The 21,585-nt window shown below is 40.5% G+C and overlaps 1 protein-coding gene across 1 annotated transcript; it reads left to right on the plus strand.

Annotated features, from left to right (window-relative positions):
- The first annotated feature begins 160 nt into the window (after positions 1 to 160).
- LOC119730252 (U1 small nuclear ribonucleoprotein 70 kDa-like) lies at positions 161 to 17,050 on the plus strand. The gene is made up of 8 exons (XM_038203059.1): positions 161 to 526; positions 1,203 to 1,320; positions 2,958 to 3,016; positions 3,541 to 3,603; positions 5,203 to 5,284; positions 13,418 to 13,519; positions 14,530 to 14,620; positions 14,869 to 17,050. The coding sequence occupies exons 1-8, from the start codon at positions 383 to 385 to the stop codon at positions 15,644 to 15,646; spliced, it is 1,437 nt and encodes a 478-aa protein (XP_038058987.1). The 5' UTR covers positions 161 to 382; the 3' UTR covers positions 15,647 to 17,050.
- The last annotated feature ends 4,535 nt before the right edge of the window (positions 17,051 to 21,585 follow it).

Genomic DNA, 21,585 nt, shown 5'->3' on the forward strand with positions numbered 1-21,585 from the left:
TACGGGCATTTAGCACTAGTGTCTATGGGAGTTTATTTGCAGGTATGCACCCCTCAGTATCCAAACCATTAAATGTAAACAGCGCCCTCACTGACAAAGAGCAGTCCTCGTTCCCAGAGATTTTGTGACAATGCGAAAATATTGTGCATGTTCCTAACCTAACGCGTTCGTGCCAAACGTACGAGGAAAACACGCCATGTTTGCAGATTTTACTACGAAGAGAAAGAAAAATTCACGGACATTTCCACTTCGCTTTTAGCCTGGATTTGCTCCATACTTCCGCCAACAATGTCAATTTTACGGTGAATCCCAATTTAAAGAACAACGTTGATTCATTTGAGAGCTTTTTTTACTGGATTTTGAGTGAGTAAATTGGGCGAAAATGACGCAGTATTTGCCGCCGAACTTGCTGGCGTTGTTTGCGCCGCGTGACCCGCTTCGGTACATGCCGCCCACGGACAAGCTGCGACACGAAAAGCGAGATGAAGGATACTCCGGAATGGCCGAGTTTGTTCGCATTTTTGAGGTAGGTACAGCGTGCAGAATTGTGCAATTGTTACTTTAGAAGAATATCATGAATATGGAACTCAACAAACCTCACATTAAACAGTCACAAATTTTCCCCTCATTTTTTAGAATTTGGATTCGCAATTCAATTAAAATACTTTCAAAAAAGGTGTGAAGAAGGGAAAGATGATTGATGGCTACGGGCCCCTCTTTAGTTTTTGTTAAGTGATGCACCTATCAAATTAATTTTTTTGAGTTGAAGTGAATTTAATTTTTGTGCAGCTAGCATTTAAAGGAATTTAAAGTGTTAACGTACATGACGTAACGTAGGGCATGCAGGGTCGTGTTGTTTGGAAAACTATAGAAAATGTTGCAACTTGACGCCACTTTTTTCTTCACATAGACCTATATCAATGAAGGTCATTCATTGCAAAAAATGATGATAAGACGTGAATCAGGGACTGAGATTGAGAAACATTTCCAATTTTGTTGGGAAATACTTTTATTTTTTTTTAAAAATTCTTGACTCTCCATAGACTTTGTACACAACCGCTGAAGTGGCGTCAGGTTGCAAACAAATTTCCTAAAACTAAGAAAAAACCTCTTTTGCCTGAAAAGTGCATTGCTGGAAGCAATTTTTTTTTTCCATTTTAAAACACAACTGATCACTTTGAGTTTGTGTGTTTTCTTACCAGGATCCTAAAGACACTCCTCCTCCAACAAGAGTGGAAACGAAAGAAGAAAAGAAGGAAAGGAAGAGAAAAGAGAAAAATGAAAGTCACCGAGCGAAACTGGAAGATGAAATCACTACCTGTAAGTAGAAGCAGAAATGCCTATCAGTACTGTCATGATTGTCGTGGTTGAACGACACTTATGCGCCTATCAAATGTCCCCCCTCCCCCCCCAGGTCCGATGTCGGGATTTGGTCACGTTTTTCATGCCCCGGGGTAGGGATTTTGGTAACTCAAATGACATTGTTAACATTGGCGTACTACATGGAAAGGCAATCACTAGTGCGCCCCACGTATGTAAGTCGGGGCATGGTCGGGGATTGTCACTTAAGTTTTGCCCGAGGGGTGGGGATTTTGTCACTTCAAAAGTGACAATCCCCATGTCTTGGGTGGGGCAGCCCAGGGAGGGGGGGAGGGGTGGGGGAAACATTTGATTGGCGCATTTACTAAATTTTAATGATTTTACCGAGACGAAGGTCAAAACTGAAGTTGTCAAATCTTGCCTCTGTATGCCCTTGGGCTTTTGACTTGGGAATATTTTAATGAGACTATGGCTAAAGGAACCTAGTTGGGCGTAAACACGAGTCTGTGCGATCGGCCATTTCGTATCCTCAATCGTTCCCTGGAATTATTCACTAATATCAGTGAATAATGCCTTGTTACAGAGTGTATTGAAACATCTAATGGTGTCCATATTATCTATAACGACTTTCATTAAAAAAATAACACAAAATCGAGTGCAGCGTGTGAAGAAATGATTGAAATGCTAGCCTACGAAATCACAACAGCGTGTTCCTGTGTAGTGTGACCTTTGGGCAATGCCCATATGTACAACTTTCTCTTACTGTTTAAAGATATAGTCCATCATTTGTAATATGTGCATTTTGTTCGTTTGAAGCCACAAAAGTGTTCCAAATCTAATGAAGGATACTGAACAACTAACCTGATGAAGTTTCAGCTCAGCTTCAGCTGTATATTCCGAGAGAAACAGCATTCTAAGATCTCAATTTCAAATCAAAAGTTGCTGAATCATGTTTTGAATTGTTTTGCATTGCAGCTATACGCGATGTCGCGCACTGATCCGACGAATTATAGCAACCGCGCGCCTGTGCGTCGTGCCAATGCTTGCGCGCGCTGCGCCGAATAACAAAACGAACTACTAATTTAAATTGTCCTACGGTGCGTCTTAAAGACGTACCGTTGGAAAGGCCTTCTTTCCTTGATTACTTCAAAATGACAGTTTGCCAGAAAGATTAATTTCACAGGGAGTTTAGTCCACTTACTATCTTTCAACCAAGTATGTTTTTCAACAATTATATGCCAGGTCACTTTTCCTGGGCAAAAAGTGGTCGGTATTGAAAAGAAAACCACTACACTCAGTGAAAAGTAACCGAAACATAACATTTCTGAGCTAAAAATGGCAAAAATACCCATCGTTTCAGTAAGCTTTACCAAAAAAGGTCCAATTCAGACACTGCTTAAATGCCTTCGATGCTGTGTGCCGTAGCCATATAAAGGGGCCCAGCTGCTAGACTGTAAACTGGGCATAGTTGTCCCCGGTGTGAAAACGTAATGCACCTATCAAATGTTTCCAATCCCCACGTCTTGGGTGGGGCAGCCCAGGACGGGAGGGGTGGGGGAAACAATTGATAGGCGCATAAGGAGATACAAGTGTTTCTCTCAATGTTATATGTGATGGTTGTTCTTGGTGCTTTACAGGGGAGCCAAGTGCTGGAGGCATCGGAGATCCTTTCAAGACGTTATTTGTCGCCAGAATTGTAAGTTGATGAAAAAACTGACTACGCAAATTATCCTCAGTGTTCAGTGAGTGGACATTTTTTTACAGAGTGGTTAAAGTTTTAATGCGACACGAGTTGTTAGTTATACCACCACTCCAAAACTTAAAAACTTTCAGAGAGATCTGATTAAATCAACCATAAATATAAAATTTCACTTCTGGAAAAATTCATTTTGTGGAAATGCTTTCACCCAACTCTGAAGTCTGAAGAATGTTGGAAAATTAGCTGCAAAACCGTATACTTTTACTTTGTGTCAAACTTAAACTTCCAAATATCTTTGCCATCACCCAGTGCCAGGTTTTAAACGTTAGCCACATTAAGTTTTTCTCTTTGACAATATGTTTTCTCTTTCTATTAAAGTCAGATGAAATAATTTCACGGCGTGTTTAGTAGCAGAACGATCTTTAATCCAAATAAGTTTTTTGGATGATAATTTGCTAGGCTGCTTTTGGGATAAATGCAATTAATGATCCTATGTATGTATTATTTATTTGTTCTTTCAGAATTACGACTCCTCAGAATCGAAGCTTCGACGTGAGTTTGAGTCCTACGGTTCCATCAAAATGGTATGTGCATGTTCTTTTTTCATTTATGACTAAAGATATTGGAATATCAGACACTAATCACTGCTAAAAACAATTTAAATGAAGGGCGAACTCCAGATAATTAACATAAAATCTAGAACTGGGGCCACTTATTAAAATGTCACATTGATATTGTTTTTTCTGGCTATAAAGTTAGTTTAGTTTTGCAAAGCTTCTTTTGCCCATAGAGTTAGCACCCACACTTCAAATTCCTTGGAGGTGATCTTCTGTGGAGTATGGATAACACTTCAAATCCCTGCTCAGTTCTTTCGTGTGGTTAAGCTCAGGGCAAGCAGGCAGATTCAGTCACGCTTCACTGCTCTCCACAGTGCTGTTTTGTGTGCAGTGACTCTCTGTGTGACACGGTTACTTAACACTTCATATCCCTTCACCTAAAACTGACCTGCAGGGTTTTAAAGGGTTTTACATATTGTCCTGAATGTTGACTTCTCACTAGGAGAGTTAAACCCTAACTCCCTAGGCCTTTTTGCTAGGATGTAGCCTCAATCCTGCAAAATCCTCCAATTGGCCTCATGGAAGAATAGCATATAGCCTCAATCCTGCAAATTCCTCCATTATTTTTTTGAATATGGTCCGTGGAGAGGTGACCACTGCCTGAATCCTGTAAAATCCTCCGGCTATGACTGTCAATAGGCTGAGGCAGAGGCAGTGACATCCTGGAGCAGTGAGGATGATTTCAAGCATACTCAAGGACTAAATTTATGCTAGGCTGAGCATAAACAACCAAAGGTCCGGCCCAAGACCTTGACACAGTGCGTCCTCCGCAATCAGCAATGCACTTGTGCCATGTAACCTCAATCCTGCAAATTCCTCCAATTTGCAAAAAGGATTTTGGAGGATTCAGGGCGGTTAGGGTTAAATGAAGACAGCTCCCGCAGCGGGTGTTGAACAAAGTAGATAAGTTTAATACAACAACCTGGCTTTTTCACAGGGTTTCGGTAGTCCATGCCACTCCCTGCAGTAAACGCCAGGAACAGTAAAATTTGCCCCCTCGTATTGTCAATCGCATCTGGTGCGGTCGACGGTACGACTTGGTCAAGACATTCGTTCCAATATGGGCCAAGTTCGGGCAAGGACCATAAGTTGACTAGTGGTTGATTTGTGAAGTACCTTACGCCTGCGCACTGATAGCAACATGCGAACGTCTCTAGTCAAACGCTGGTCAAAATGTCATAGCAAAACTTCTGGATCCTGGCTCTCTGCTAGCGTTATGAATGCGCGCGGCTATTGGTTACCAGCGATGCAACCAGCCCCAGTAGGCTGGTTCCAAATAGTCGACTAGCGTAGTCAACCACCGTCGACTAGACAGTTCGGGCAAGCGTTAGTCGAACTCTGGTTAACCATTGGTCAACTATAAGTCATTGCGCGAACTTGGCCTCGGGCGATTCACAATGCAGTGCGCCACCAAGAGTTGGCCACAGAGAGTTCATTTTCCCCAGTGTCGGTAATTTTGTTTGATCATACCATCATTTTCATCAGAAGGTGGTTAATCAAAAATAGCTGGTTTTTTTACCAGAGGTGATGACATTGAAGATGACATCTTGACTTGTTTCTTCCCAGATTCACTTGGTTCACGACAAGAAGTCCGGTAAGCCTCGCGGTTATGCCTTCATCGAGTACGAGCACGAGAGAGACATGCACAGTAAGTACAAACAAATCACCGAAGTTTTCTCCGACATCTCAACTTGATATCATATTTGTACCAGATGTGAATGATGTAACACAAACCATCCCTGATCCAACAGGAGTTTTTGTAGGATTTGGTAGGATTTTGTAGGACTGAGGAAGGAAGAACCAACCATTCTATATTTCCATGGGACTTGATGTCCCTCTTGGACATGTTGAAAGTTAAAAAGTACACAAATTATATTATCTGTCTGTTCCATGAGATGGCCCCTTACTAAAAAGCTCCAAAAAATGTGAGGCGTTCTAGCAAAAAGACACAGAACTAGGCAGAGGTCGAAATGGGATTGTGGTTATTAGGAAAAAGAATGAAATTCTCCTCACAATACTGTTTGTTGCACTTCAATTGGACATTCCGTTGTCAAGTTAACGCTGTTTAAAGTTTGCATTTGTCGACATGTCAAACAGTAAAATACTGCGAAAAAGACCTTAAGAGTTTTTGAGTTTTGTAGTCGAGAAAATGAAAGATGCCAATTGTTTTTCCGTAGAAAAAAATTTCATTCTGCGATTTTTATATTGTTTCGTTAGAAAATATGTGCAGTAGACATGAAAGATTAACAATTTATCGAGAAATCTGACAATTGAAAAATTCACCCCATTTAAGCATTTTTTCCATTACGGCCTGTGCCCAGTTCCGTCATATTTTACTGGAACGCCTCACAAATATAGGAAAAGTTCACCATATAAGAATATGGTGGATTTCGGTGGATTGGGGAAGATTCTAGGTGAAAATGCTATCGGAATTGGGGTTATGGCATCTCGTTAACAATTGTGGTGTAACATTATCTCGTCCATGTGACATTCAATAAAAAAATTTAAAGTTTACGCAATGATGTGATAAAATTGAATTAAGCTACCCACTATTTCCTGATAGAGGATTTAAGGTTGTGTTATCAGCGTGAACTACGTGATGAAGTTATTTACCAACGCAGCAACTGCATGTTGCAAAGAAGAAATAATAACATGGGCGTGCAATGTAGAAAACACAACTGTCTTCAAATGAGTACTTATATGTTATACGGTCAAAAGGATTTTACTAAGACTTCAGTGTCCCTAATTGTATGTCTAGTATATCTACGGTAGTTATGGTCACGTCACGTGTGGTATGACAGGCACCATCAATTCGAACGATTTACAATTCAGTGCGCCACCAAGAGTTTGCCACGGAGAGTTCATTTTTCCCAGTGCATTGTGGGAGATGGTCTACAAATTCGCAGCGCGGGACATTTAAAATTGTTTGTTTTTTCCGGTCAGTAGTTTCGTAAGCGTATGATTCGAATATATGTTCGCCCTTTTTTCCCTTTTATCAATATGGTGTTTTTTATGAGCCGGCAGAACACTATGCCCCAATCTATAACAAAATTAGCTCAAGTTGTCTACTGACACTCATTCAAATGCACCGCGTTTTGTCGACCGTAAACTTGAAAAGTTGACTCTCCATGGCAAACTCTTGGTGGCGCACTGCATTGTGAATCGCCCGAATTGAACTAAGTTTAGTGTGGGGGGGGGGGGTTAGATAGTGGATGGCATTTGAATAGCTTCTAAAAAGAAAAAAAGAAAACTAACAATGCCCTCATTATTTATCCTAACTTTGGCTTACTGCACTTAAAATTGTCTTGTGTTCCACCTTTCAAAAATGTTGTGCTGCCATCTAAAGTCAATCCTTTTACTATAGGCCCTACTTTTTTGCTCTGTTTTTTTTTCCCAAGTACATTGTGGTATATTTAAAAGCAAAGCAATTGTACTCATAATGGGGGAAAAAAATACCGTACATAGTTAAGTAACATGAAAGAAAGTTTCCAGTGAGCTACATGTACGTCTACACGTACATGTAGTACTGCAATATTACACAGTTGTTACTGTGTAAAATGTTAAGCCTACCAATAAGAGGAGTTTACAAATTATTACAGTTTAGTAGGCTTGGGCGAATCTGCACCAGAATCGATTCCCAACTCCGAATCGGAATCATGACTCCCCTTTTTTTGAGGAATTGATTATCTGTATTAGCCTAATTTTAGTTCCTTGAGAGTCGATACCAGGTAGCGCCCAACAAATGTGAAGATGGGCTGACTCCAAAATGAGTTCAATGAAAGGACAATTTTGGGAAGAAACGGATTCTATAAAGCTTTAAAATGCATTTGACGGGTAACAGATCAGGCTGATCTGTTTCTTCTGTAAAAACTGTGAATAGAGCAAATTTTAGGTGGTGTGTGAGATTATACCTCTTAATTACCTCGTGTTAGTGATTCACGAATAAATCATTAGTGGATTTTATCAAGGTTTTTTCTCCTTTTGTCGGGGAAATTTGGAGTTGATTTCAAACAGAATCGTGACTCCCGGATGGAATCGGAATCGATTCCAAATTAGAGTCTCCCAAGCCTACAGTTTAGTACAGTACATGTCTGTAACATTTGCCTTTGATGTTGTTGTACATGGGGTATTGTGTTGCTGTGGTAAGTAGGACCAGGTTTGTATCTTTGTGTTTAAGTTCCTTTCATAAGAAACAGTTGATTTTGTAAAGTTGTAATTCCACATGCCTTTTGTATAAATAGGTTGGGGGGGGGGGGTTCTGTGAAATTATACTATTGCCTTGTTCTTCCAACAGAAGTGAAGTTCTCACTGGCAAATTTAGGGGTACAGAATCGTAGACTATGTATGAATATATGTTTTTTGCTTAAAACCCAACCCGATCTGTTTAGGAACATATATCCCTTTTGACCTGGGTGGGATTCGAACGCAGGACACAAGAACAGATGATATAGTATGGACTCCGTCATGTAAAAGCCAGTGAAACGACACATTGCATGCGCGCCCAACTTACGGAGTGATTATATTTCAACCCTATAGTATCTCTGCGCAAGAGGTGGGAAAAACGCGTCGGAGCATGGTGCTCAAGTGCCCTTCATCAATAGTTACGTTTTTCATTTTTATCGTTGAGGGCGCACTTCATATGCGCTAAGTCTATAACATGCTAACTCATAATGTAACCACTGCCAGTATCAGTAAGTGTTAATGCAGTTGCGCTCAGTTGAACCGAGCGCATTTGTAGGTTGCTAGTCTTGTCTGTACTAGTCTCGACCTATAGAACACCTATTGACCAGTTTATATTTCTTTTATCACCTTTCAATACAGCCACGCATAGTGCGCTGACACTCTTCCCCTGATAGTGGGCCTGGCATGACCAATAAGCCTCAGCCTAGCTGCCTGGCTATTCATTACTCTGTAATTCACGGAATTGGTTTGTATCACATGGTAAGCGGTACACACACACACCAAACGCTCCGCAAACACAGAAAGATGGCCCTTCAAATCTTTGGCAGTAATGTGGGGTCCCTCAAAAAGTCTTTCGCCCAAATGATTCTCATTCAATTGCAAAAGCCTGTAATAAAAAAAAAGAATAGTTCATACGATGGAATTTGCGTCGGGTGATGTAAATTCAATATTGATTTTTGCCCTTCGGCATGTTGTGAAAAAAAATGGAAGTATTTTTTTAAAGGGGTCACAAATTAAATCTAGATGACATGAAAACTCAACCTTTTTTTGTCCCTCCAAATTCATCAGCATGTGGGATGTTATTAAAATAGATTCCTCAATATTGTCCCGAGTTTGACATAAGATTTACAATTTTGCACCAAGTTATATATACCAGTCCATCCCGTTTTAAATTAACACATATATGAACAATTTGAAAATCATACCTGCACAAAAGTTCATAGCAAACTCAGATAATTTTCAGATAATTTTATTACGGAAAGAATTCCTTTGTCTATAATGTAACTGGAACATGTTATCATGGAATACAGAAGTTTCAAGTTTTTGTGGCTTCAATACCACAAGCAAGCATGAAAATAAAAAAAAAAACAGACCCAATTTAGATGAAAAATAATAAATTTTACCTAAACGAGAAATAGTGCAGGCCATACCAGGTGTCCAATTCATGATTTTTTCTTAACCGAACAGTTTGTTCTCCTTCTTAACAAAAATGAAATTGATCCTTTTGTTTTTGTCTGGAGTTAAAAGTAACCTACCTACATTAAAACACAATCGTCCAAGCTCAAATAATTTATATAGATCCCCTTTTGTAGTGATTTAAAAAAAATGAATACAATGAAATTAAAATTTCCAAAAAGTCAAAAGCCAAACAACATTCTTGATTTACTCCTTCCTTTAAGAGAAAAAAATGTTGAAAAAGAAAAATGTTAGAGAATTTATTTTCATAAAAACGATCTAAAAATGAAAAGTTTCTCAAAACTTGATTGGACCCTGGTATGTGTCATGTTCCGGGTAAGTTGACCTGGGTCACAACCTCATACCCTGGAGTGGGGCTCCAACCTTGTTCCCAACGCGAAGGCTTGGCAGTGTGCGCTGTGTTTTGGCAAGGCTGGGTAAGGTCACAGGTAACATTATTGGTCAAGTTGTGTAGAATTTTGTCCCTTTTTTTAGGTCTTTTATGATAAAGAAAAAAAAGGGGGGATTTTGTTGGGTGGAAATTTTTTGAAACTAACAATTACTTACGATTGAGCTTCAGTCCCAATTTGTTAGTTTTTATGAATAATTCGAAATATGTTATTAGTCAAGATTTTTGATATTCAAAATAACTTTCGAACTTTTCGAACCATTAAATTACTGTTCATCACTGCAGTAACCTTTTTTTTTTAAACTTGCATGCCAAATTCAAATCGGTATTTCAAAAATAGGGATTTCATAGATTGACAACGAATTGTAGGAAAAAGCTTATCTTAGTATAGTTAACTTTTGGGGGGGGGGGGATTTTTTTTATCTATGGGTCGGTAAGCCCATATAGTGTTAGGGAAAGATTTGTTTGTTCAAGTTGTTGAATTCATGGGTTGGTAAGCCCACGCTGGTTTGAAGGAAGATGTGGTAGATTTTTGTGAGTGACGACATTTCCCGGTAATCTCAACTTCTCTGCTTTTCTGTGACGTCTTCACTGTAAGTGACATGCGTACAACAATGCATGCTGTCTGAAATTAGTCTGGTGCTCATGTATACTACATGAAATTAGAATTTGAGTTCAATGTTGTCTAGTTGAAGTGACGAGTGTCGTATGGGTTAGGTAAGCCCATTGTTACAAGATGGAATGTGGGAAGTTGCAGAGCGATGTCTGTTCTTCGTAAGTGTGGTTGTCTGGTCGATTTTACTGAAATTTGTTTTGTCGTCAAATTTTTTATTAAAACTCGACAATGGGTTGGTAAGCCCATTTTGGTCCAATATCAACTGTGATCACTGTAGTTTGTCAAATATTTCTGGGTGTTTCTGGGTTGGTAAGCCCTTATTTTTTTGGTTCTGCATCGGGGAGACTGTGACCGTGCTGCTGTCGATAAAAAAGTTGTCTGTGGTTGAGTAATGTAAGTTTCAAAGGATCGTCGCAGGTACTTTCGTGTATCTATTTGAGTTGACAAGATTATCTGAAGGTTTAACATGTTTAATGTAATTTCTGTATTCCGTAGTGGGTCGGTAAGCCCAGTATAACTCAGTGGATCAGACCCTCTGTCTGTTAGCAAAGTGAAGTTAATTTGATCAAAAGCAATCCCCATATTAAAAGTGCCTCCAATATTAGAGCAAGTTTGGGCACGCACTATAGTTAACTCTTTCAGTGCCCGCGAAATTTGAAAAGTTTAACCCTCAAGTGCCCAACTTCGAGCGTTTTTGTTAATTGTTCAAAATTCTCTAAAAAAAAAAGTAAATAAGTTTTACTCACTAAATTTGTTGTTGTTGCTCTCTGGTATATCCTTGGTATATTTGAAAGTCAATAGTAGTCACGTACATAGTGACACACCCTGAAACACTGTCCTGCACACAGGGGAATTCCGCACTTTTTGCAGAAAATCCGAGTGTCAGTGCTGCGCCCTGTCGCAAGAACTTGAATGAAACAAATAAATACAGGTCGTACCTGACTGAAAATGATATTATTAGAAAGAGCGAGAGCGCCCCCTTGTGATAACATGCTTACTCTACCTCGTACATGTACGAGGCTTGGCGATTTTAAGTACAAACATTACCTCGTACATGTATGAGGTTGGCACTTCGAACTAACAAATATACCTCGTACATGTACGACTTTGGCACTGAAAGAGTAACTTAAAACCGGACCACAGGGCACAGTTGCATCACTGGTTACCAATAGCTGCGCGCATTATAAAGCACTACGGGGAGCCAGGACTTTTGACTATTGTTTGACAAGAGGTGTTCGCACGTTGCAACCAGTGCGCAGGCATAAGTTACGTCACAAATCAGCCACTACTCGACTAATGGTCCTCGCCCAAACTTGCTCTTTGACAAGAAACAGATCACTCAATACACACCACATGTGCACATTTTTTGTTGTAAAAAAAGAGGTCCGCTCATAAGTCGGACGCCTCATAGGTCCGACGCTTCATAAGTCCGACAAAATCGCATCCCCTAACCAAATAAAGGCCCATAAGTCCGACGCCTCATAGGTCCGACGTCTCAAAAGTCCGACGCCTTATAAGTCCGACGCCTCATAGCTCCGATGCCTCGTGGGTCCGACAAATTAAACGCCTCGTTTTTTTCCGACGTCGGACTTATGAGGTGTTGGACTTATGAGGCGTTGGACTTACGAGGCGTCGGACCTATGAGGCGGAATAAATAAATTTTATGCCTCATAAGTCCAACGCCTCATAAATCCGAAATTTCGAACTTATAAGGCGTCGGACCTATGAGGTGTCGGACTTATGATTCGGCCCCCCCCAAAAAAACCTAATTCCTGTTACCTGTGTGTACTCCTACAATGTGTCAAAATATCTCCATATCAAAACAAAAAAAATACTTTATTTTATATTGACCAGGGGTATGAAATCTCAGCTTTAAAGCTGATTTCATCTTTTTTTCTTTCACTTGCTGTGTACAAAAGTATAGGAGATTTCCAAAGTTCAGCTTTTTTACACCTTTTTCAGGTGTTTTCAGCTCTTTTTATCAGTGGTCACTCACACCCCTGATTGACCCAAAATATCTAGAAGTGTCCCTGGCTGTTATGTAATATGCACAATAAGTTTATCAAGACATATCTTGAACCAATCCGGTATTTATAAAGGATATTTCATAATGGGTGTCGTGATTGCTGCTCCGTACTTCAGAAGCTGTAACTACATGCACAAAGACTCGTGCAGCAAGTAAAACAGAAAAGTGGCCCATTGAAACTTGTAGACTTATCAAACATTTTGCATCTAGATAAAGAACGCTTATGCATGAAGGTTCAACAGCTTAAAAATGGAGAATAATACCTGGTTCATACTTCATGTGAAAGTGAATGCAAACACCGCAGGTACAAGTATTTGTTCCGGGAGAATACGAAGTTTTTGGTTCCGGCAGATTTCACCTTCAAACGTCAAATTTACTCTCGCATTCCTGTGCAGTATGAGCCAGCCTTAAAGGCATATAGGATCATTTGCAAATACTCAAAAACAAAACTGCAAACAAAATTATTTTAAAAAAATAGCATGAAACATCCTGGGAGCCTGGTATGGTGTCCTTCTCAAGAATAGAAGGATTGTATGTCAGTTTTAATGATGGTTAGGACCTAACCATCGCTGAGAACTCCCTGTGACCTATGAGTTCTATGCACGACATATTCCACAAATTGCACCTTGACGGTTGAAAAAGGAATGCTTTTTTCCCGTGTTTTTCCAGCATCAATTTTGTCTTTTTCCAGCTCAAAATATTGAACAGCTCAGTGGAACGATGCCTGCTACAAATTAATAGCCCTTAAATGGGTTCATATCATGAAATTACGACAAATGCAAATGATCCTATATGTCTTTAAGATGGATTTATTAACCAAACCATTCCTCCCGACTAACGTAAGTATAATAGCTCGTATGCACAACCAGGAAACTTCCAGAGCATCTTCTTAACCCTTTCTTTGTACAAGGGCAACACCGTATCTGCAGGTTGTCGACCTTTGACATCAGATTGACCTCTCATGACCTCTGACCTTCCAGGTGATGTTGTGTACATGTGGCTGTATTTTGCATGCATCCTGCACTTGTTCACGACGGTGTGTCGAATGCATTCCCCGTGCTGTCACGTCTTTCGTTTCGTTTTTTCCCCGTAGGTGCTTACAAGTATGCCGACGGGAAGAAGATCGATGGGCGGAGAGTGTTGGTGGACGTTATGAGGGAGGGAACCGTCAAAGGATGGCTGTCACGCAGACTGGGTCAGTAACGTTTGATTTCTCACTATTGATCCAAATACCGCAGTTGACTCTTCCTGCCATTCCATCAATCGGCGATTGTGTAGTTACAGTTCCTGTTCCTATAAGGGAACAAAAAAATATGGTTCCAAGTTCCAACTACCCATAAGAACATACAGTAAACTCCGGCCAAACCGGCACTCTAGGGACCCAAGAATTTGTGACGACGTATATCAAATGTGACGACGTATATCTTTTGTGACGACGTATATCTGCTGTTTTTGCCGACTTACATGAATGGTCTTTTGCACACATAATTCATTGCACTTATTGGCTTGGATTTACCCTGGATTATCTCCTGAATGCTTGAGTTGAATCCAGCACACTAATCCTCGAATTGTATCATCACGTTTGGGGTATTGATAGTGGAGACCACGATACATTTGTACGTGCACAGTAACAAATTAAATGCATGCGTGGTCCGGTATATACCACGCACGCATTGACTGCAGCACTAGTCATTCAATAAGACAACCCCCAAAATGGACAGAGCGCATGCGTACAGCCTAGAGGGGGTACTGGTATTGATATGCTCATGATGCATATGCGATGTATGCAGTAGGACACCCTTTTTCGACACCGATGCATGCAGTGATCACAGGTCGTGCGAAACCACTTTTCACTTGACACTTTGCCAACCCCAGTACAGGAAGTCGATGCCAATGCGTGATTTGTTGAATGCCGACTTACACAAAGGATTTTGTAATGCTTTTTATGGAAAGGGGACCGAGAGTAACACGACGACTTGAGCGAAATGGCGACTTATAAAAGCCGACTTAAAAATTCAATGGAAATGCATTACAGACAATTGGGACTTAAGTCAGACGGCCGACTTGAGCGATTTGACGAGTTGTACGATGTCGGTTTAGCCGGAGTTTACTGTATATACATGTGGTTTTTGTTTTAAGTGAACAACAATGTCACAATGTGTTTCAGTTGTCGTTTAGTTTGGTTGTTTTATTTTGGCATTCCAGGTGGTGGTTTGGGTGGTACTAGACGTGGAGGTCCAGAGCAGAATGTCCGTCATTCTGGACGTGAGGAACCATCCCAGGCAGCCGCAGCGAGGTAAGATCCAAAGACTAAGTTTTAAGCCTGGGAATTTTTCTTGCACTGGTTATTCTTAATGAAGTTTTAAACAACGATAAGTACAATTCGAAAGAAATGTGACCAGGTATGTTCTGTCACTGTGACTTCTCATGTCTTTCTGTTCTGTCTAGTTTAAAGCCCTTGCCATGAGTGGCTCTTGGCCTCGTGTTTGGGCATCGTTGTCAAAAAATTGGTGTCAATCCTTTGTATTTGGCTTTTTATTACAGAGATGAGGAAGATCGTGACATGGACCGACGTGAGCGACCCCGCAGCAGGAGTCGCGACAGAGATAGAGATCGCCGTCGCGATCGAGACCGAGATAGAGAAAGGGAGCGTAGAGATCGCGACCGAGGCGATCGGGGTGACCGAGGCGATCGGGGTGACAGGGACCGAGACCGTGACAGAGATCGCGATCGGGATCGCGACCGCGATCGCGACCGCGACCGCGACCGCGACCGTGAGAGACGCCGCAGGGAGCGAGAGCGGGAGCGTGAAGGTGAACGTGACGTGGAGAAGGTGGACGGGGAAAGCGCGGAAGTCATCGACGACAAGGATACGGATCCGAATCTCCAGGAAGTGCTAGAGAAAGATCGTGATCGAGACCGTGACCGTGGACGCGATCGAGACCGCGATCGCGATCGAGACCGCGACCGACGGAGACGAGACCGTGACCGTGACAGAGACCGAGACAGGCGTGACCGCGACAGGGACCGTGACCGCGATAGGGACCGTGATCGTGACAGGGATCGTGGGCGTGACCGTAAGCGCGAGCGCGATCGCGGTGATTACGGAGACGGGGAGGAGCCAGAGGTTAAAGTCAAGATTGAAGAGGTGGCGGAGGGCCAAGGCGACATGGGCCTAGTGTCTTACCCAGCCGACGAAGACGAAGACTCATCGGCAGCAACAGATGCGTACGGTGTCAAAATCAAGAAAGAGAAACTCGATGTGGGTTACGGAGACGTAGAACCTCAGAACGGAATGGAACAAGAAGAAGAACAATCTTAAACCCCTCCAATCTCTCTCTCCGATATCAACTTTGAATTGTACACTCCGCTGTTTTAAAGGTTCCGCCGTAAGTTCTGCCGTAGTTTTTAACAAACTGAATTTTTTGTCTCCCCTTTCTCTATTTTTATTTACATTTGGTCTTGATCCAGTTTGTTTTATCCTCGATGGTCATCGGATTGATAGTTTTTACTTGAAGCTAATGTTCAACAGATGTGAGAAGTGTTCAGAGCTGGTTATTTGACATTTGATTCGCTCTGAGTAGGTAACTTAAAAAAAAAACCTGATAAAATGTCTTCACAGTGTACTGTTAGTGGTACCTGAACTCGAGCAGTTTTCAAAATTGAAGATGTAGATGCGACTAGAACTTAGTGAGTAAAATAAGCAACTGCCAATTGTACTCGTGTTGGTATACAAAAGTATACTACAGTTTTCAGGTAAACCTTTGTGCTATTGTAGCCATGCGTGAACTGTTGAGGGCGGTATTGCCTACTCGCAGGAATAAATTGAGGGCATATGGTGAGACGATGTGGAGTGCCCTAACCTTCAAGTAGTTTTCCCTTTTGTGCCAGTAGAGGGCATCGTTCCTGACATAGCTGGATACTCTAATAGAAACTTGCAGTGACGTCCCTTGAACTATGTGTTGAATGGTACGCATGAATGTTTTCAAAACCCGGCTTTATCTCCGACTTCAGGCTCCATCATTTATGAAAAGATGGAGCCTAAACTGCTGACAAAGCCCAAATTTGGAAAAATGGTTGAATATGAAAGGTACATTGGATGTGGAATGGCGAGATGTTTAAACAATTTTTTTTTAATTGGCTGTTCCTTGCTTGTATTTGTAGATTTTTAAAATTAATTTTTGGCAGGGTGGAAATTTGAAAAGCTTGAGATGCAAAATAAATGTATGCAAATTGTTGATAAAGAAATCCTTGAAATTACAGAATACAGGTCATGGTTATCTGGGTTGGAATGAAGAAAACTTTCCAAAATAACTATTTTTGGGAATTCAAATAAATGAAATACAATTTGTTGACCTTTTTTAGAAAAACTCAAATTGTAAGAAATCCGCAAGAAAAATGGCGCATGAATAAAACCTGTTGCGCTTTGTATACAATAAATTATTTTCCCTCTGAAAAGAACTTCTTGTCAGAAATCAAATCGGTCAAGTTGTCTGCATCATGGTAAGCATTTTATTTCTAAGGTTTAATTTGTTTGTATCATTTTGATCACAGAAATTTCGTAGTTCAATTGTCACATTTCATGTAAACAATGTAAAATACTGTGTTTGGAAAACTCCATGAATATGTTTCTAATAATGGCAAGGTATGTACTGTGATATCTCGTCAAATTCTGGACTAAAACTCCAATAAACCATGCTCGATTCCTTCTTTACTGTCACATAAATCCTGTTGTTTTGCTTGTTTTTGTTTCTGTGGAGAATTGTGTTCAATACTAGGTTTTGCCCTTCACCGACGTATTACCCCCCCCCCCCCCCCACCCCCCAAATGCATGGCTAGGCACCAGTATAGACCATTATCATGTTGCGGCCATCACATTTGTTCCATTCAAATCAACGTAACCAAAGCGAGGCTGGATGAAAAAATAGTCTGGTTCCTTTTTGCACAAAAACGTTATCATTGGGTACTGTTATAGGATACAGGGAAAATGGCTAAAATGGTGGCAGCATGATAAAGATCTTTTGTTTTGAAACAATGGGTGCTAGTTTGTGAACATCTTATGGAGAAAATGATTAACATTTTGCAGTGTATTAATTGTGCTCACATTAAATTCTCCTAAATGCGCACTGTACATCAAATGGGACAAATTCAATGCAGCGGTTGACAGTTAACCAAAAGTAGTAAAATACGATTAGGTAATTTGAATTAGCCCTTTGCACTTTCACAGGATAGAAAATCTAGCTAATCTCATTAGTATACGGACGAATTTTGAAATAGCTGAAGATAAATCATGCCTTAATTGTCCTTTTCTCCCTTTTGTAGAAATAAGAGTGTACAGTCTCGAAAGTTGCACATATTTTTGAGTTTCAGAAATAGACCAATGAGCGACGAGAAATAGCCAAAATATTTGCATAAAAAATAGCCCTAGAAAACTCAAATTCCAGTAACCACACCCTATACTTATGCAGAGCACTTAAACAATTCGATTGTGTTGGCGAATTTGTGTCAAGCGACCAGCCTGGATAATAGGTAGAGCGCCCCCACGGAATTTCGGCCAGCCTACAGGCCTCACACGTGGTGTGTTTCGCATTCGTTTTATGGCGGGCATTTCATGGAGGAAGTTATTGTTGTCGAAGTCGAAGACTCGCATTTGTCCAAGTAAGTGCCTCTTTTTTTCAGCCTGAAACCTAACAGTTTAGCGGACAAACATTAATACAAAAGTCCAGTGAATGCACTGTTGGTGCTTTTTAATTTTTGGAGACGAACTGTGGCCGAATGTATGAGAAAAATCTAAGAACATTATTTTTCACTGACTCTCTGAATAAAGGGGGGGGGGGGGGGGTGGGTGTGGCCTTGGTATTTTTTCCCTCTTCAAACCACGTTGAACTTTTTTTGATGGGTCTTTCTATAGATAGTTATAATGGTAATGTTGGGTTATACTTATAGGGGAAAGGGAAAGAATGTTGCAACCTGATGCCACTTCAGCAGTTGTGTACAAATTCAGTGGCAAGAGTCAAGAAATTTGTTAGTATTTGTTAGTATTTCCTAACAAAATTGGAAATGTTTCTCAGTCCCAGATTCATGTCTTCATCATTTGTGCAATGACTGACCTTCATTGAGTCGAGATGATATATGAAGAAAAAATTAACAGCGTCGACCAGTTGCAACATTCTTTCTGATGTGGAAAGAATTCCATACATTGCCATCACTAATTTTTCGCTGCAATTACCTATCAATCATCAGAATGCGATAAAAATTAAAATGTCCAAAAAAAGTCAAAATTAGCAGGGAAATTATTGAAGCATTTTACTCGGAAAACGCTTACCCATTTTTTAGACCTGTCTCATACGGTTTGTGCACAGGGTGTCAAGTGATGTCCAGGTATGGATTTATTCCCTAATAATAGGAGTTGGACCCATAAATGTGGCCAATTTACTGTTGGCCACATGGGGCTATTATTTTTCTCAAAATTTAAATTGATTGGAAAAAATTAAAAGACTTATTAAATCTAGGGTAGACTCACCTATTCATAAAAAGTAGCAAAAAGATAACTTTCTCTAGTCTTGTCCAATCAAAGCAAATAAAGGGTTTTTCTACTGCCTTTATTACCTACGGGGACGGACACCTTAGTAACCCCAGCATTCAAGCAAGGTCAAGGGCATGGGCGTCGCCAGGATTTTTTCTAGAGGGGGGCCAAAAACTTTTTTGCCAAAAAATGCTTGTATTTCTCAACACATTCTCGATTTATCAGTTTTAGAGGGGGCAGGGACATTCCTCCCCCCCCCCCCCCCAACTCATTAAATTTACACCACTTTGTCTTCGCGCCTCTTTGTTGTTTTTTTTCTTTCTTTTTTTCTTCCTTTTTTTGTTTTGTTTTTTTGTTTTGCTTTTCCGGGGGGGGGGGGGCAAGTGCCCCCCTTGCCCCCCCCCCCCTCGCGACGCCCATGGTCACGGGCGTCGCTAGAGGGAGGGGGGGGCGGATGTCACACCTCCCCCGGCCATTAGTCAGTTTTGTTGGCAAAATCATGGTGTCGGCAAAATAGAAAATCAAGAATGGAGAAGGAAGGGGAAAGGAAGAGGGAAGAAGAAAAAATGGAGAATGTAAATAATAAACATGGCTGTTCAAAACCCCCCGAAACTTAAATACGGTTCAGTATTCCACATGGCAAAATATTGTACATTTTGTCATATCGCACTCAGTGCTCTCATATAAAAAGTTCAATTTTAGGATTTAAAGACCCCCCCCCCCCCCCCCAGTCTGGGATCAGGGGATGGGACAGACCTATACAAGGTATGCTCACACGTACAAAGCATGTACATGTACACGCAGTTTTACGACGAGCAAATGCCCAAAACCTTTCAAAATGATAGGGCAAAATTTTGACGATTTACTTTTGCAGTTGAACTTATCCCACTGAAAAATTAAATCTATTCAAAGTAATCAACTTAATTAACCATTCAAACATTTGAGGAGGAAATTAGAAATGGAGTTAAAGGGATCATTTTGGACGCAAATTATCAGTTTCACTCATATTGCGTGACGGTCCGTCGGCAAATTCATAATGGCACCCTCGCCCCATTCAAAATGGTCTAGCAACGCCCATGAGCAAGGTATTTGAGAATTTATGGTAGGGCCTATGTGTGTTTGTAAAGTGCAAGTGCATTGTAGATATCACACTGAGTTTGAGACGGGGCCGGGCCACTCAAGTATTAAAAAAATATTGTCATACTCGCAAAAAATGCAAAAGTAAGAGTTTTCTGCCTTTATTACTTTAATCGAATCCTACATTTCATTGCAGAATATTTCAAATTGTTTTTTAGATTCGTGGCTCTGGAGGATTTTATTTGCAAGAGGTCTGATTCCCGTCTCCTGAACGAAGTCACAACCACAATGTAAGCCTGGAACCAGACAAAGATTTGTCGTGACAGCAAATATTTCTAAGTCCCCAAAAAACACTCACTGTTTCAATAATTAACACATTTTCAAACTTTTCAAAGAAAGGAGTTTTGGATTTGCCAATATCGAGGGCCTTTTGAAAAATATGGTCTGGACACGTGGAAATCTGCAAGAGGTTTGTTTTTAGAAGTCTAGGGCCTTCTTTTAAAAAGTAGATTTGATTCACCTTTAAAGAGCTGGGATTCACTATAAACAAGCATTTATTCTAGTATTCTCATAACCCTCCAGGTGCAATTGATGGTTTGTTGTGAAAATAAATTACCTTTTCTCAATCAAAATAGTGCTATATTCCCTTTTACTGAACTAACATGGCAAGATGATAAGACTTAAAGGTGTAAAAAGAAATATGCGCTGAGAGATGCACAACATTTAAAAAGCAAATAAGAAATGCCAAAAAACGAAAGATTATCCTGAAAGCTAGCGACCTTATTCTGCCCAATATGGATTGTTTTGAAACTGTATAGTCTATTTGTTTTATTTTGCTTCAGGAGTGTAGCTTGACAGAGGGCGCCAGACAGCTCAAGTAGAGGCCGGGGACGCAAGATTTGCATGTTCGCTAAGGTGAGGTAACCATTTTATTACAGCTGTGGACATACACAAGACCCCCGGTTGCAAGAAATGACAGCTGACTGGATGAAGGACTATGAAAGGACTGTTGTCCAAAAATGTAAGTAAATTTACTCTGACAGCGCATGCCAAATCTTATTTCACTTTTCTAATGTCTGAAAAAGCACAGCAAGATTCATAGGAATTATTTTTTCATACCCAAGCGGCCAGGGTTCGACCTTAACTTTTTTTCCACTGGCCAGCCGGGCTACTGAAACAGACTCTTAAGTAGCCTGCATAGTTTTCTTTTATTGAGTGTCTCATAAACAACAATGTTGCACATGTAAAACGTGTATCCTGAGGCAATCTTGTCAGTGTTTTTAATAAACAGATGTAATAATTTAACCCTAAACAATTAATAAAATTAGACACAAATTGATACAGGTTTGCTTTCTGAATTTAATGATTTATTTCTTCCTGTCCTTTCATCTTTGCCGTAGCCCAATAATGTTTGACTCGCCAGCCGGGCTACTTAAGGAATACTTTGACTAGCCCGCCGCTATTTTGACTATCATTAGCTAGCGGGCTACCGCTGAAGTCAAACCCTGCATATTTGAAAGAAAGGGTTCATTTCATTACATTTATGGTTGAAGACCAATTGGGCTTAAACAACTTTTTGATTGTTTTCTTTGTGGAGAACCTACGCTTTTGTTGATTTTGTTTTATAATTTGGTGCTAAATGAGCTTCTGGTGTATAA

The sequence above is a fragment of the Patiria miniata genome, unplaced genomic scaffold, assembly GCF_015706575.1.
Source record: "Patiria miniata isolate m_02_andy unplaced genomic scaffold, ASM1570657v1 HiC_scaffold_22, whole genome shotgun sequence".
Lineage (NCBI taxonomy): Eukaryota > Metazoa > Echinodermata > Asteroidea > Valvatida > Asterinidae > Patiria > Patiria miniata.